The sequence below is a fragment of the Coregonus lavaretus genome, assembly GCF_964263955.1.
Source record: "Coregonus lavaretus genome assembly, chromosome: 2".
In the NCBI taxonomy this organism is placed as follows: Eukaryota; Metazoa; Chordata; class Actinopteri; order Salmoniformes; family Salmonidae; genus Coregonus; species Coregonus lavaretus.
In genome coordinates, this window is record NC_139989.1 from 84,787,021 (window position 1) to 84,805,679 (window position 18,659).

At 41.2% G+C, this 18,659-nt stretch overlaps 1 protein-coding gene and 1 long non-coding RNA gene across 2 annotated transcripts in view; one reads left to right on the forward strand and one right to left on the reverse strand.

Annotated features, from left to right (window-relative positions):
- LOC311142441 overlaps positions 1 to 18,659 on the reverse strand; it is a 1,015,744-nt gene that overhangs the window by 533,989 nt on the left and 463,096 nt on the right. The window lies entirely within an intron of this gene.
- LOC311141428 (NLR family CARD domain-containing protein 3-like) lies at positions 11,961 to 15,567 on the forward strand. Its single transcript, XM_084176754.1, has 5 exons — positions 11,961 to 12,108; positions 12,440 to 12,524; positions 12,654 to 12,882; positions 13,271 to 15,068; positions 15,349 to 15,567. The coding sequence occupies exons 1-5, from the start codon at positions 12,041 to 12,043 to the stop codon at positions 15,551 to 15,553; spliced, it is 2,385 nt and encodes a 794-aa protein (XP_084032880.1). The 5' UTR covers positions 11,961 to 12,040; the 3' UTR covers positions 15,554 to 15,567.

Consider the following 18,659-nt stretch of genomic DNA (forward strand, 5'->3'; position numbering starts at 1 on the left):
AAAGGTAAGAAGAACTCATGGGTCATGGTCAGTGAGTTAAACAACACTGTCTCTAGTCATTTCTCCTCTCCCATTTTACCAATTATTTTTGTTGTTTTCATAATCCATATGCTAAATATTTTTTCCATTTTCATAGTCCTGAAACAATATTAAACAAACACAACATTCCCTGTGTGTGTGTGTGTGTGTGTGTGTGTGTGTGTGTGTGTGTGTGTGTGTGTGTGTGTGTGTGTGCACTCCCTGGATGAGGAGATGTAATCTCTATCCTGATTGCCTAGTCACTTTTACCCCTACCTACATGTACATATTTCCTAAATTACCTCAACTACCTGGTACCCCTGGACATTGACTCAGTACTGGTACTCCTTGTATATAGTCTAGTTATTACCTCAACTACCTGGTACCCTGCACATTGACTCAGTACTGGTACTCCTTGTATATAGTCTAGTTATAACCTCAACTACCTGGTACCCCTGCACATTGACTCAGTACTGGTACTCCTTATATATAGTCTAGTTATTACCTCAACTACCTGGTACCCCTGCACATTGACTCAGTACTGGTACTCCTTATATATAGTCTAGTTATTACCTCAACTACCTGGTACCCCTGCACATTGACTCAGTAATGGTACTCCTTATATATAGTCTAGTTATTACCTCAACTACCTGGTACCCCTGCACATTGACTCAGTACTGTTACTCCTTGTATATAGTCTAGTTATTACCTCAACTACCTGGTACCCTGCATATTGACTCAGTACTGGTACTCCTTGTATATAGTCTAGTTATTACCTCAACTACCTGGTACCCTGCACATTGACTCAGTACTGGTACTCCTTGTATATAGTCTAGTTATTACCTCAACTTCCTGGTACCCTGCACATTGACTCAGTACTGGTGCTCCTTGTATATAGTCTAGTTATTACCTCAACTACCTTGTACCCCTGCACATTGACTCAGTACTGGTACTCCTTGTATATAGTCTAGTTATTAACTCAACTTCCTGGTACCCCTGCACATTGACTCAGTACTGGTACTCCTTGTATATAGTCTAGTTATTACATCAACTACCTGGTACCCCTGCACATTGACTCAGTACTGTTACTCCTTGTATATAGTCTAGTTATTACCTCAACTACCTGGTACCCTGCATATTGACTCAGTACTGGTACTCCTTGTATATAGTCTAGTTATTACCTCAACTACCTGGTACCCCTGCACATTCACTCAGTACTGGTACTCCTTGTATATAGTCTAGTTATTACATCAACTACCTGGTACCCCTGCACATTGACTCAGTACTGGTACTCCTTGTATATAGTCTAGTTATTACCTCAACTACCTGGTACCCCTGCACGTTGACTCAGTACTGGTACTCCTTGTATATAGTCTAGTTATTACATCAACTACCTGGTACCCCTGCACATTGACTCAGTACTGGTACTCCTTGTATATAGTCTAGTTATTACCTCAACTACCTGGTACCCCTGCACGTTGACTCAGTACTGGTACTCCTTGTATATAGTCTAGTTATTACCTCAACTACCTGGTACCCCTGCACATTGACTCAGTACTGGTACTCCTTATATATAGTCTAGTTATTATATCAACTACCTGGTACCCCTGCACATTGACTCAGTACTGGTACTCCTTATATATAGTCTAGTTATTACCTCAACTACCTGGTACCCCTGCACATTGACTCAGTACTGGTACTCCTTGTATATAGTCTAGTTATTACCTCAACTACCTGGTACCCTGCACATTGACTCAGTACTGGTACTCCTTGTATATAGTCTAGTTATTACCTCAATTACCTGGTACCCTGCAAATTGACTCAGTACTGTTACTCCTTGTATATAGTCTAGTTATTACCTCAACTACCTGGTACCCTGCATATTGACTCAGTACTGGTACTCCTTGTATATAGTCTAGTTATTACCTCAACTACCTGGTACCCTGCACATTGACTCAGTACTGGTACTCCTTGTATATAGTCTAGTTATTACCTCAACTTCCTGGTACCCTGCACATTGACTCAGTACTGGTACTCCTTGTATATAGTCTAGTTATTACCTCAACTACCTTGTACCCCTGCACATTGACTCAGTACTGGTACTCCTTGTATATAGTCTAGTTATTACCTCAACTACCTGGTACCCCTGCACATTGACTCAGTACTGTTACTCCTTGTATATAGTCTAGTTATTACCTCAACTACCTGGTACCCTGCATATTGACTCAGTACTGGTACTCCTTGTATATAGTCTAGTTATTACCTCAACTACCTGGTACCCTGCACATTGACTCAGTACTGGTACTCCTTGTATATAGTCTAGTTATTACCTCAACTTCCTGGTACCCTGCACATTGACTCAGTACTGGTACTCCTTGTATATAGTCTAGTTATTACCTCAACTACCTTGTACCCCTGCACATTGACTCAGTACTGGTACTCCTTGTATATAGTCTAGTTATTAACTCAACTTCCTGGTACCCCTGCACATTGACTCAGTACTGGTACTCCTTGTATATAGTCTAGTTATTACATCAACTACCTGGTACCCCTGCACATTGACTCAGTACTGTTACTCCTTGTATATAGTCTAGTTATTACCTCAACTACCTGGTACCCTGCATATTGACTCAGTACTGGTACTCCTTGTATATAGTCTAGTTATAACCTCAACTACCTGGTACCCCTGCACATTGACTCAGTACTGGTACTCCTTATATATAGTCTAGTTATTACCTCAACTACCTGGTACCCCTGCACATTGACTCAGTACTGGTACTCCTTATATATAGTCTAGTTATTACCTCAACTACCTGGTACCCCTGCACATTGACTCAGTAATGGTACTCCTTATATATAGTCTAGTTATTACCTCAACTACCTGGTACCCCTGCACATTGACTCAGTACTGTTACTCCTTGTATATAGTCTAGTTATTACCTCAACTACCTGGTACCCTGCATATTGACTCAGTACTGGTACTCCTTGTATATAGTCTAGTTATTACCTCAACTACCTGGTACCCTGCACATTGACTCAGTACTGGTACTCCTTGTATATAGTCTAGTTATTACCTCAACTTCCTGGTACCCTGCACATTGACTCAGTACTGGTACTCCTTGTATATAGTCTAGTTATTACCTCAACTACCTTGTACCCCTGCACATTGACTCAGTACTGGTACTCCTTGTATATAGTCTAGTTATTAACTCAACTTCCTGGTACCCCTGCACATTGACTCAGTACTGGTACTCCTTGTATATAGTCTAGTTATTACATCAACTACCTGGTACCCCTGCACATTGACTCAGTACTGTTACTCCTTGTATATAGTCTAGTTATTACCTCAACTACCTGGTACCCTGCATATTGACTCAGTACTGTTACTCCTTGTATATAGTCTAGTTATTACCTCAACTACCTGGTACCCTGCATATTGACTCAGTACTGGTACTCCTTGTATATAGTCTAGTTATTACCTCAACTACCTGGTACCCCTGCACATTCACTCAGTACTGGTACTCCTTGTATATAGTCTAGTTATTACATCAACTACCTGGTACCCCTGCACATTGACTCAGTACTGGTACTCCTTGTATATAGTCTAGTTATTACCTCAACTACCTGGTACCCCTGCACGTTGACTCAGTACTGGTACTCCTTGTATATAGTCTAGTTATTACATCAACTACCTGGTACCCTGCACATTGACTCAGTACTGGTACTCCTTGTATATAGTCTAGTTATTACATCAACTACCTGGTACCCCTGCACATTGACTCAGTACTGGTACTCCTTGTATATAGTCTAGTTATTACCTCAACTACCTGGTACCCCTGCACGTTGACTCAGTACTGGTACTCCTTGTATATAGTCTAGTTATTACCTCAACTACCTGGTACCCCTGGACATTGACTCAGTACTGGTACTCCTTATATATAGTCTAGTTATTATATCAACTACCTGGTACCCCTGCACATTGACTCAGTACTGGTACTCCTTATATATAGTCTAGTTATTATATCAACTACCTGGTACCCCTGCACATTGACTCAGTACTGGTACTCCTTGTATATAGTCTAGTTATTACCTCAACTACCTGGTACCCTGCACATTGACTCAGTACTGGTACTCCTTGTATATAGTCTAGTTATTACCTCAATTACCTGGTACCCTGCAAATTGACTCAGTACTGGTACTCCTTGTATATAGTCTAGTTATTACCTCAACTACCTGGTACCCTGCACATTGACTCAGTACTGGTACTCCTAGTATATAGTCTAGTTATTACCTCAACTACCTGGTACCCTGCACATTGACTCAGTACTGGTACTCCTTGTATATAGTCTAGTTATTACATCAACTACCTGGTACCCCTGCACATTGACTCAGTACTGGTACTCCTTGTATATAGTCTAGTTATTACATCAACTACCTGGTACCCCTGCACATTGACTCAGTACTGGTACTCCTTGTATATAGTCTAGTTATTACCTCAACTACCTGGTACCCCTGCACATTGACTCAGTACTGGTACTCCTTGTATATAGTCTAGTTATTACCTCAACTACTTGGTACCCCTGCACATTGACTCAGTACTGGTACTCCTTGTATATAGTCTAGTTATTACCTCAACTACCTGGTACCCTGCACATTGACTCAGTACTGGTACTCCTAGTATATAGTCTAGTTATTACCTCAACTACCTGGTACCCTGCACATTGACTCAGTACTGGTACTCCTTGTATATAGTCTAGTTATTACATCAACTACCTGGTACCCCTGCACATTGACTCAGTACTGGTACTCCTTGTATATAGTCTAGTTATTACATCAACTACCTGGTACCCCTGCACATTGACTCAGTACTGGTACTCCTTGTATATAGTCTAGTTATTACCTCAACTACCTGGTACCCCTGCACATTGACTCAGTACTGGTACTCCTTGTATATAGTCTAGTTATTACCTCAACTACCTTTTACCCCTGCACATTGACTCAGTACTGGTACTCCTTGTATATAGTCTAGTTATTACCTCAACTTCCTGGTACCCCTGGACATTGACTCAGTACTGGTACTCCTTGTATATAGTCTAGTTATTACCTCAACTACCTGGTACCCCTGCACATTGACTCAGTACTGGTACTCCTTGTATATAGTCTAGTTATTACCTCAACTTCCTGGTACCCCTGCACATTGACTCAGTACTGGTACTCCTTGTATATAGTCTAGTTATTACCTCAACTACCTGGTACCCTGCACATTGACTCAATACTGGTACTCCTTGTATATAGTCTAGTTATTACATCAACTACCTGGTACCCCTGCACATTGACTCAGTACTGGTACTCCTTGTATATAGTCTAGTTATTACCTCAACTACCTTGTACCCCTGCACATTGACTCAGTACTGGTACTCCTTGTATATAGTCTAGTTATTACCTCAACTACCTGGTACCCCTGGACATTGACTCAGTACTGGTACTCCTTGTATATAGTCTAGTTATTACCTCAACTACCTGGTACCCCTGCACATTGACTCAGTACTGGTACTCCTTGTATATAGTCTAGTTATTACCTCAACTACCTGGTACCCCTGCACATTGACTCAGTACTGGTACACCTTGTATATAGTCTAGTTATTACCTCAACTACCTGGTACCCCTGGACATTGACTCAGTACTGGTACTCCTTGTATATAGCCTCATTACTACCTCAACTACCTGGTACCCCTGCACATTGACTCAGTACTGGTACTCCTTATATATAGTCTAGTTATTACCTCAACTACCTGGTACCCCTGCACATTGACTCAGTACTGGTACTCCTTGTATATAGTCTAGTTATTACCTCAATTACCTGGTACCCTGCAAATTGACTCAGTACTGGTACTCCTTGTATATAGTCTAGTTATTACCTCAACTACCTGGTACCCTGCACATTGACTCAGTACTGGTACTCCTAGTATATAGTCTAGTTATTACCTCAACTACCTGGTACCCTGCACATTGACTCAGTACTGGTACTCCTTGTATATAGTCTAGTTATTACATCAACTACCTGGTACCCCTGCACATTGACTCAGTACTGGTACTCCTTGTATATAGTCTAGTTATTACATCAACTACCTGGTACCCCTGCACATTGACTCAGTACTGGTACTCCTTGTATATAGTCTAGTTATTACCTCAACTACCTGGTACCCCTGCACATTGACTCAGTACTGGTACTCCTTGTATATAGTCTAGTTATTACCTCAACTACCTGGTACCCCTGCACATTGACTCAGTACTGGTACTCCTTGTATGTAGTCTAGTTATTACCTCAACTACCTGGTACCCTGCACATTGACTCAGTACTGGTACTCCTAGTATATAGTCTATTTATTACCTCAACTACCTGGTACCCTGCACATTGACTCAGTACTGGTACTCCTTGTATATAGTCTAGTTATTACATCAACTACCTGGTACCCCTGCACATTGACTCAGTACTGGTACTCCTTGTATATAGTCTAGTTATTACATCAACTACCTGGTACCCCTGCACATTGACTCAGTACTGGTACTCCTTGTATATAGTCTAGTTATTACCTCAACTACCTGGTACCCCTGCACATTGACTCAGTATTGGTACTCCTTGTATATAGTCTAGTTATTACCTCAACTACCTGGTACCCCTGCACATTGACTCAGTACTGGTACTCCTTGTATATAGTCTAGTTATTACCTCAACTTCCTGGTACCCCTGGACATTGACTCAGTACTGGTACTCCTTGTATATAGTCTAGTTATTACCTCAACTACCTGGTACCCCTGCACATTGACTCAGTACTGGTACTCCTTGTATATAGTCTAGTTATTACCTCAACTTCCTGGTACCCCTGCACATTGACTCAGTACTGGTACTCCTTGTATATAGTCTAGTTATTACCTCAACTACCTGGTACCCTGCACATTGACTCAATACTGGTACTCCTTGTATATAGTCTAGTTATTACATCAACTACCTGGTACCCCTGCACATTGACTCAGTACTGGTACTCCTTGTATATAGTCTAGTTATTACCTCAACTACCTTGTACCCCTGCACATTGACTCAGTACTGGTACTCCTTGTATATAGTCTAGTTATTACCTCAACTACCTGGTACCCCTGGACATTGACTCAGTACTGGTACTCCTTGTATATAGTCTAGTTATTACCTCAACTACCTGGTACCCCTGCACATTGACTCAGTACTGGTACTCCTTGTATATAGTCTAGTTATTACCTCAACTACCTGGTACCCCTGCACATTGACTCAGTACTGGTACTCCTTGTATATAGTCTAGTTATTACCTCAACTATCTGGTACCCCTGCACATTGACTCAGTACTGGTACTCCTTGTATATAGTCTAGTTATTACCTCAACTACCTGGTAACCTGCACATTGACTCAGTACTGGTACTCCTTGTATATAGTCTAGTTATTACATCAACTACCTGGTACCCCTGCACATTGACTCAGTACTGGTACTCCTTGTATATAGTCTAGTTATTACCTCAACTACCTGGTACCCCTGCACATTGACTCAGTACTGGTACTCCTTGTATATAGTCTAGTTATTACCTCAACTACCTGGTACCCCTGCACATTGACTCAGTACTGGTACTCCTTGTATATAGTCTAGTTATTACCTCAACTACCTTGTACCCCTGCACATTGACTCAGTACTGGTACTCCTTGTATATAGTCTAGTTATTACCTCAACTACCTGGTACCCTGCACATTGATTCAGTACTGGTACTCCTTGTATATATTCTAGTTATTACCTCAACTACCTGGTACCCCTGGACATTGACTCGGTACTGGTACTCCTTGTATATAGTCTAGTTATTACATCAACTACCTGGTACCCTGCACATTGACTCAGTACTGGTACTCCTTGGATATAGTCTAGTTATTACCTCAACTTCCTGGTACCCCTGCACATTGACTCAGTACTGGTACTCCTTGTATATAGTCTAGTTATTACCTCAACTACCTGGTACCCTGCACATTGACTCAGTACTGGTACTCCTGGTATATAGTCTAGTTATTACCTCAACTACCTGGTACCCTGCACATTGACTCAGTACTGGTACTCCTTGTATATAGTCTAGTTATTACCTCAACTACCTGGTACCCCTGCACATTGTCTCAGTACTGGTACTCCTTGTATATAGTCTAGTTATTACCTCAACTTCCTGGTACCCCTGCACATTGACTCAGTACTGGTACTCCTTGTATATAGTCTAGTTATTACCTCAACTACCTGGTACCCTGCACATTGACTCAATACTGGTACTCCTTGTATTTAGTCTAGTTATTACATCAACTACCTGGTACCCCTGCACATTGACTCAGTACTGGTACTCCTTGTATATAGTCTAGTTATTACCTCAACTACCTTGTACCCCTGCACATTGACTCAGTACTGGTACTCCTTGTATATAGTCTAGTTATTACCTCAACTACCTGATACCCCTGGACATTGATTCAGTACTGGTACTCCTTGTATATAGTCTAGTTATTACCTCAACTACCTGGTACCCCTGCACATTGACTCAGTACTGGTACTCCTTGTATATAGTCTAGTTATTACCTCAACTACCTGGTACCCCTGCACATTGACTCAGTACTGGTACTCCTTGTATATAGTCTAGTTATTACCTCAACTATCTGGTACCCCTGCACATTGACTCAGTACTGGTACTCCTTGTATATAGTCTAGTTATTACCTCAACTACCTGGTACCCTGCACATTGACTCAGTACTGGTACTCCTTGTATATAGTCTAGTTATTACATCAACTACCTGGTACCCCTGCACATTGACTCAGTACTGGTACTCCTTGTATATAGTCTAGTTATTACCTCAACTACCTGGTACCCCTGCACATTGACTCAGTACTGGTACTCCTTGTATATAGTCTAGTTATTACCTCAACTACCTGGTACCCCTGCACATTGACTCAGTACTGGTACTCCTTGTATATAGTCTAGTTATTACCTCAACTTCCTGGTACCCCTGCACATTGACTCAGTACTGGTACTCCTTGTATATAGTCTAGTTATTACCTCAACTACCTGGTACCCTGCACATTGACTCAGTACTGGTACTCCTTGTATATAGTCTAGTTATTACCTCAACTACCTGGTACCCTGCACATTGACTCAGTACTGGTACTCCTCATATATAGTCTAGTTATTACCTCAACTACCTGGTACCCCTGCACATTGACTCAGTACTGGTACACCTTGTATATAGTCTAGTTATTACCTCAACTACCTGGTACCCCTGCACATTGACTCAGTACTGGTACTCCTTGTATATAGTCTAGTTATTACCTCAACTACCTGGTACTCTGCACATTGACTCAGTACTGGTACTCCTTATATATAGTCTAGTTATTACCTCAACTACCTGGTACCCCTGCACATTGACTCAGTACTGGTACACCTTGTATATAGTCTAGTTATTACCTCAACTACCTGGTACCCCTGCACATTGACTCAGTACTGGTACTCCTTGTATATAGTCTAGTTATTACCTCAACTACCTGGTACCCTGCACATTGACTCAGTACTGGTACTCCTTATATATAGTCTAGTTATTACCTCAACTACCTGGTACCCCTGCACATTGACTCAGTGCTGGTACACCTTGTATATAGTCTAGTTATTACCTCAACTACCTGGTACCCCTGGACATTGACTCAGTACTGGTACTCCTTGTATATAGCCTCATTACTACCTCAACTACCTGGTACCCCTGCACATTGACTCAATACTGGTACTCCTTATATATAGTCTAGTTATTACCTCAACTACCTGGTACCCCTGCACATTGACTCAGTACTGGTACTCCTTGTATATAGTCTAGTTATTACCTCAACTACCTGGTACCCTGCACATTGACTCAGTACTGGTACTCCTTATAGCCTCATTATTGTTATTTTATTATGTTACTATTTCCTTTTTTTATTTAGTGAATTTTTGTGACTTTTTAACTCTGCATTGTTGGGAAAGGGCTCATAAGTAAGCATTTCACGGTAAAGTGTACCACTGTTGTATTCGGCGCATGTGAGAAATACAATTTGATTTGATTTGAAGCTCATGCGCAGAAATACGTCATTGAGTCTAATGGTCGTCTTGTGCCGAACTGCACATGTGCTGGATGTCAAATCAAAGGCACTCCTTCGATAAAAAGTTGTTTTTGACTAACATGAAAATGTGTCCGTTTGTTTAACTACTTAAAACAGAACATTTTCAAAATGAACAACTAAGGAAGTGATTTTTACCTCTCATTGACTTCTCAAACCCCAAACCCTGGCCTGGTTTGCTTCATATGCATTCCCAGAATAATTTTTTTACATCAGCAGTTGTCACAAAGTGCTTATATAGAAACCCAGTCTAAAACCCCAAAGAGCAAGCAATGCAGATGTAGAAGCACGGTGGCTAGGAAAAACTCCCTAGAAAGGCAGGAACCTAGGAAGAAACCTAGAGAGGAACCAGGCTCTGAGGGGAGGCCAGTCCTCTTCTGGCTGTGCTGGGAGGAGATTATAAGAGGATATGGCCATTAAGTACAGATCGTTCTTCAAGATTTTCAAATGTTCATAGATGACCAGCAGGGTCAAATAATAATCACTGTGGTTATAGAGGGTGCAACACGTCAGCACCTCAGGAGTAAATGTCAGTTGGCTTTTCATAGCCGAGCATTCAGAGGTCAAGACAGCAGGTGTTGTAGAGAGAGAGAAGGAGAGAGAGAGAGAGGGTCGAAACAGCAGGTTCGGGACAAGGTCGCATGTCCGGTGAACAGGTCAGAGTTTCAGATCCGCAGGCAGACCAGCAAAAACTGGATGAGTAGCAAGGTTGCACGTCCGGTGGAGCATGTGTCGATACTGATAGGATCGAAAGAAGGGGAGCGCTGCACTCGGATCAGTTTTCCCCATTCAAATTTTTCCATATAATTAGTTCCCAATACTGATGACAGATTAGCTCCTAGAGAGATATTACCACCTACAGCTGCAAATATTGAGGTAGTTATTCTAAATCACAGATTTGGCACATCATTGGGCACATGTTAGGCTACACATCATGAAATATATTGAGACAAATTACAGACCGTAGTCTACAAGTAGAAAAATAGAACTCAATTGATTGAACATTAAATGTATTTCAATTTGATTGAAATAGGCCTATAGCCTACTGTTTATATTTTAATGCAGTCATCTTGGTGTTCATTTGAAACAAATTTGTATACGTCCCTTGTTTGAATCAATTGCAAAGACATTGGCAACTTTGTATTTGTACTCAACTTTGTTCTGAATTTATCTGCGGTCACAAAGAGACGGATAAACCATGTGATTCTATGTTTACTAGAGATCTTCTGTGTATAAAGTCATGCGGAAGGGCAAAAAAGCATCTATGATGCTCCTAGGAAGATTCTAACAATGAACTTAGCCTTAAGATGCTTTTGGGAAACCAGTCCTGGATAAGAACATCTGCTAAATGACTAAAATGTCAAATGTAAATGTTTTACATACAGATCTCATATTACTGTATTGAATGTTGTACATGTGTACAGTACTTTATTACAAATGTAGTTATTTGTTACATTTATTACTGTGTAAAACCTAGCAATACTTCTGATTTCTCTGAGAGTGAGGCAGATATATAGCATTTTACAAAAGAAACACATTATTTGTCTCTGAAATGAAACCATCAAGTGATAGATTTTAAACAAATACATGTCTGTCATTGAACAACCCCATACCATGATTAGATAGTGAAAAAACACACCAATCTCTTTCATAATTTCTTTAAAGAATATTAGCTAATTTACCAACATTTCTGAAAATTGCGTTTTAGAATGAAACTCTTCTTAAGTTTCCCCATCTGAGCTCAGAGTAGATGAGAGATGTAATGTTTGTCTCTGTTGTGTTGAAGCCCAATCAAGCAGGAGAGACCAGCCTCCCCTGTACCCAGCTGTGTGTCCATGAAGAGTGACCAGTCTATGAAACCTCCTATATCCTTCAGAGAGGGAGACTTTTCTAGTGAACAAAGGTAAGAAGAACTCATGGGTCATGGTCAGTGAGTTAAACAACACTGTCTCTAGTCATTTCTCCTCTCCCATTTTACCATTTATTTTTGTGGTTTTCATAATCCATAGGCTAAACCTTTTTTCCATTTTCATAGTCCTGAAACAATATTAAAGTAACACAACATTCCCTCCCTGTGTGTGTGTGTGTGTGTGTGTGTGTGTGTGTGTGTGTGTGTGTGTGTGTGTGTGTGTGTGTGTGTGTGTGTGTGTGTGTGTGTGTGTGTGTGTGTGTGTGTGTGTGTGTGTGTGTGTACTCCCTGAAAGAGGAGACGTAATCTGATGTTTTGTCCACAGAAACCAACAGGAGAGATCAGAGTCAGAGATTCTCAGTGGTCAGTCTTCCCAGAGTCATCAAACAGACCTGGACTCCATATTCAGTGTATGTGGTCCTGTTATGTACATTTGTTTTTGTTTACATCAAGTAAAGTTGATCTGTCAATCATTCATTCATGTGTTAATGAGAAAGCATTTAGTCTCTTGCTTAACTTATATACTTGATTTATTTCAGTTGCTTGAAGAGAATATTATGACATTTGTGAAGAACGAGCTGAAGATGTTCAAGAGGATTCTTAGTCCAGAACTCCCAGAAGGCTTTGAGAGTCAGAAGCAGGATAAGGAAGTGGTGGATGCTGAAGATGAGAAGCAGGAGAGCAGTGCCAGAGAGGGGGCTCTGAAGATCACACTGCACGTCCTGAGGAAAATGAACCAGAAGGAGCTTGCTGACACACTGGAGAAAAGTACGAGCTGTCTGCCTCATGTTGAATGCTGTTTTAGAACATTTAAAAGCTGTAGCTAAAGTACAGCTAAAGTAGCTGTGTAACTCAGTGATATTGTAGCAGCCTTAACACAACACCTAGTGACCTCATCAAGTAGCAGCAGGGATGTGTTGTGTTGTGTTGAGAGAGAGAGAGAGAGAGAGAGAGAGAGAGAGAGAGAGAGAGAGAGAGAGAAAGATCATAATAATATAATCAGTCACACCAGTGTGTAATGCATTATGAAAACATTTACACATTTATACAGTCAGTTAAGAGAATAAAGTATTATCATTTAAAATGTTATAACAGTCCTATAATACTGTAGGCATTAAAACAGACGTAATATTAATATGTTCTGTGTTATTTCTAGATTCAGATGAGCGTGCTGTGATTCTTCAACGTGAACTCAAATCTAATCTAAAGAAGAAGTTTCAATGTGTATTTGAGGGGATCGCTAAACAAGGAAACCCAACACTTCTCAATAAGATCTACACAGAGCTCTACATCACAGAGGGTGGAACAGGAGAGGTCAATAATGAACATGAGCTGAGACAGATTGAGACAACAACCAGGAAACAAGCAAGACCAGAGACTGCAGTCAAATGTAACGACATCTTCAAACCCTTAACTGGACAAGACAAACTTATCAGAACTGTGCTGACAAAGGGAGTCGCTGGCATTGGAAAAACAGTCTCTGTGCAGAAGTTCATTCTGGACTGGGCTGAAGGAAAAGCAAATCAGGATGTCCAATTTGTATTTTCATTCCCTTTCCGGGAGCTGAATTTGATGAAAAAGGAAAAACACACTTTGATTGAACTTCTCAATCACTTCTCAATGGAAACCAAAGAATCAAGAATCTCCAACTACGACAAGTACAAAGTTCTGTTCATCTTTGATGGTCTGGATGAGTGCCGACTGCCCCTAGACTTCCAGAAGAACAAGATATGTTGTGACGTCACAAAGTCAACCTCAGTGGATGTTCTGCTGACAAATCTCATCAAGGGAAATCTGCTTCCCTCTGCTCTCCTCTGGATAACTACCCGACCTGCAGCAGCCAATAAGATCCCTTCAGGGTGTGTTCACCAGGTGACAGAGGTACGAGGGTTCAATGACCCACAGAAGGAGGAGTACTTCAGGAAGAGATTCAGTGATGAGGACCTGGCCAGCAGAATCATCTCACACATAAAGACATCAAGGAGCCTCCACATCATGTGCCACATTCCAGTCTTCTGTTGGATTTCTGCAACAGTCCTTGAACACATGTTGAGTACAGACAAGACAGAAGAGATGCCCAAGACACTGACTGAGATGTACTCACACCTTGTGGAGTTTCATACCAAACAGAAGAATGAAAAGTATCTTGGGAAAGAAGAGACAGGTCCACACTGGAATAAAGAGAGCATTCTGTCACTGGGAAAACTGGCTTTTCAACAGCTTGTTGAGGGCAATCTGATTTTCTATAAAAAAGACCTGAAAAGGGCTGGCATTGATGTCAATGACGCATCAGTGTACTCAGGATTGTGCACACAGATCTTTAAAGAGGAATGTGGGCTGTACCAGGACAAGGTCTACTGCTTCATGCATCTGAGCATTCAGGAGTTTCTGGCTGCTGTATATGTGTTCCTCTCATTCATCAACAACAATGAGAATCTAATGGCCGAACCTCAATCAACCAGGAACTTTTTTGCACTGTTCAGAGACAAGCCTGAAGTTACTGTCTACAAGAGTGCTGTGGATAAAGCCTTACAAAGTGAGACAGGAAACCTGGACCTTTTCCTCCGCTTCCTTCTGGGCCTCTCACTGGAGTCCAATCAGAAGTACTTACGAGGTCTACTGACAAAGACAAGAAGCAGCTCACAGAGCCATGAAGAAATAGTCAATTACATCAAGGAGAAGATCAGGGAGAATCCCTCTCCAGAGAGGTGCATCAATCTGTTCCACTGTCTGAATGAACTGAATGATCATTCTCTAGTGAAGGAGATCCAAAGCTTCCTGAGATCAGGAAGTCTCTCAGCAAAAGAACTGTCACCTGCACAGTGGTCAGCTCTGGTATTTGTGTTGCTGACTTCAGAAAATGAGCTGGATGTGTTTGACCTGAAGAAATACTCCAGATCAGAGGAAGGTCTTCTGAGGCTGCTGCCAGTGGTCAAAGCCTCCAGAGCTGCTCTGTGAGTACATAAAATGACATTTAAGTACTAATCATCAGGAGGAAATGTTAAGTTTAGAGAAATATATGTATTATAATATGTATTTGATATATATTGAAAAACATATTGAATCAATGCATTGATGTTCATATTAGTATAACAATATGACCATACCATTCTAGGAGACGGAAGATTAATCTATATGTTGTTTAAGAGAATAAACCAAATGCATCTGCCATTGTCCTTCTACACTACTGGTGTTAAATTAACAGTTTGTGAAATCATGATGATCTCTTTGCAGGCTGTCAGGCTGTGGAGTGACAGAGGAAGGCTGTGCTTCTCTGGTCTCAGCTCTGAAGTCAAACCCCTCACACCTGAGAGAGTTGGATCTGAGTAACAATGACCTGAAGGATTCAGGAGTGAAGCTGCTCTCTGCTGGACTGGGGAATCCCCACTGTAAACTGGAGACTCTGAGGTCAGTATTCCTGTTGTTGGTCAACAAGTGATAACTGTTCACCAGATCCACATGTGTTTACCAGGCACACATAGTCCACACCATATGTGTTTGGACAGTGAAGCTTACAGTTTTACATTTGGTCATATGCTCCAGCAATTTGGATTTGAGATGGAATGTTTCATATTAGGCAACAGTACAGAATGTCACCTTTTATTTGAGAGTATTTTCATACATATCTGTTTTACTGTTTAAAAATGAAAGCACTTCATGTGTCTAGTTCTCCCATTTGAAAAAGTCATAATAATTTGGACATATTCACTTATATTGTATTAAAGTAGTCATAAGTTTAGTATTTGTTCCCATATTCCTTACCTGCAGTGATTACATCAAGCTTGTGATTCTACAACGTGTTGAATGCATTTGTAGTTTGTTTTGGTTCACACACTGGACACTCACACTGGACACACACACATTGGACACACACACACACACACACACTTGACACACACTGGACACACACGCACACACATTTGACACACACACACACACTGGACACTCAAACAACCTGGACACACACACACACACACACACACACACACACACACACTGGACGCACACACACACACACACTGGACACACACATACACACTGAACACACACACACACACACACACACTGGACACACAAACAACCTGGACACACACACACACTGAACACAGGCACACACTGGACACACAAACACACACACTAGGATTCATTTAGTCATAAGTTTAGTATTTTGTCCAATATTATTTGCCTGCAGTGATTACATCAAGCTTGTGATTCTACAAACTTGTTGAATGCATTTGCAGTTTGTTTTAGTTGTGTTTTAGATTATGTTTTTCCCAATAGAAACTGAATGGTGAATAATGTCCTGTCATTTTGGAGTCACTTCACTTGTATTGTCAGTAAGAATAGAAGATGTTTCTGAACACTTCTACATTAATGAATGAATCGTGAATGATGATGAATGAGAAAGTTACAGAGGAACAAGGATCATACCCCCTCTGTTATTGGTAATGGTGAGAGGTTAGCATGTTTTGTTGTAGCCTCTGTAACTCTCTCACTTATTATTATTCATGATTCATTCATGATTATTCTTAATCATGGCATCATCAGGATTAATTTAGTAGTGTTTAGAAACATGCTAATTACTCACTTAGACAGAAAATTACTCCAGTCATCATCCACCATTCAGTTACTATTGGGCAAAACATAACCCAAAACACAACCAAAACAAACTGCAAATGCAACGAGTTTGGGACCAAATACTCAACTTTTGACTACTTGAATACACTATAAGTGAACTGGTCAGAATACTTATGACTTCTTCAAATGGGGGGACTAGATACATAAAAGTGCGTTCATTTCTAAATGTTGAAACAGATATGTATTAAAATACCCTCAAATAAAAGGTGACATTATATACTGTCACCTCATATGAAACATTTGATCTCAAATCCAAAATGCTGGAGTATAGAGCCACATTTAAAATGTTAGCTTCACTGTCAAAATAGATATGGTGTGGACTGTATACTCAATACAATCTAAATCTGATACCTCACTGTCTGTCTTTTGACTGATACTGCTTTTTAAACTGCTCTGGTCAGATTACTCAAATATTTGTACTAAAAAATGTTCTATCTACAAGCAATACTTTGATAATTTGTCATTTCTAATAATGATACATTAATATATCAATAGATATGGCAGGTTTCAGGACACAGATGTATCTGAATATGTAGAAAAAAATATACTGCCACTATTTTGACCACCAAAGAATAGCAGGGTGGTTTTAATATGATTTGACTCTTTGCAGGCTGTCAGGCTGTCTAGTCACAGAGGAAGGCTGTGCTTCTCTGGTCTCAGCTCTGAAGTCAAACCCCTCACACCTGAGAGAGCTGGACCTGAGCTACAATCACCCAGGAGACTCAGGAGTCAGACTGCTCTCTGCTGGACTGGAGGATCCACACTGCAGACTGGAGAAACTCAAGTATGTAGAGGGTTTATGTCAATGTTCATATCAGACATGTTGGAGTTATCAGGCTAGTTAAGACAAACATTCTGACCACCACTTGGACTAAGTTATATAAAGACTGTGTGTGTGTGTGTGTATGTGTGTCCATTGTGTGTGTGTGTCCAGTATGTGTGTGTGTGTCCAGTGTGTGTGTGTGTGTGTGTGTCTGTGTGTGTCCAGTGTGTGTGTGTGTGTGTGTGTGTGTCGTGTGTGTGTGTGTTTGTCCAGTGTGTGTGTGTGTGTGTCCAGTGTGTGTGTGTGTGCACGTGTATCAGTACACACACTGGACACACACACACACACACACTGGACACACACGCACACACACACACACTGGACACACACGCACACACACACTGTAAACACACACACTGGACACATACACACAAAGGACACACACACACACACTGGACAAACACACACACTGGACTCACACTGGACACACACACACATACACTGGACACACACACAAACACAAACACACACTGGACACACACGCACACACACACACACTGGACACACACACACACACACACTGGACACACAAACACTGGACACACACATACACTGGACACACATACACTCTGGACACACACACACACACACTGGACACACACGCACACACACACACACTGGACACACACGCACACACACACTGTAAACACACACACTGGACACATACACACAAAGGACACACACACACACACACACACAAAGGACGCACACACACACACACTGGACAAACACACACACTGGACTCACACTGGACACACACACACATACACACACACACACATACACTGGACACACACACAAACACAAACACACACTGGACACACACGCACACACACACACACTGGACACACACACACACACACACTGGACACACAAACACTGGACACACACATACACTGGACACACACACAAACACTAGACATACACACACACTGGACACACACACACAATGGACACACATACACACTGGACAAACACACACGCACACACACTGGACACACACACACACACACACACTGGACACACACACACATACTGGACACACACACACAATGGACACACATACACACACTGGACAAATACA

Bases quoted from the DNA above. Each gene is read 5' to 3' on its own strand.
- LOC311141428 (XM_084176754.1), top strand. From the start codon at position 12,041: ATGAAGAGTGACCAGTCTATGAAACCTCCTATATCCTTCAGAGAGGGA. The intron at 12,109-12,439 runs GTAAGAAGAACT...TTTTGTCCACAG, and splicing joins GACTTTTCTAGTGAACAAAG to AAACCAACAGGAGAGATCAG. The intron at 12,525-12,653 runs GTATGTGGTCCT...GATTTATTTCAG, and splicing joins ACCTGGACTCCATATTCAGT to TTGCTTGAAGAGAATATTAT.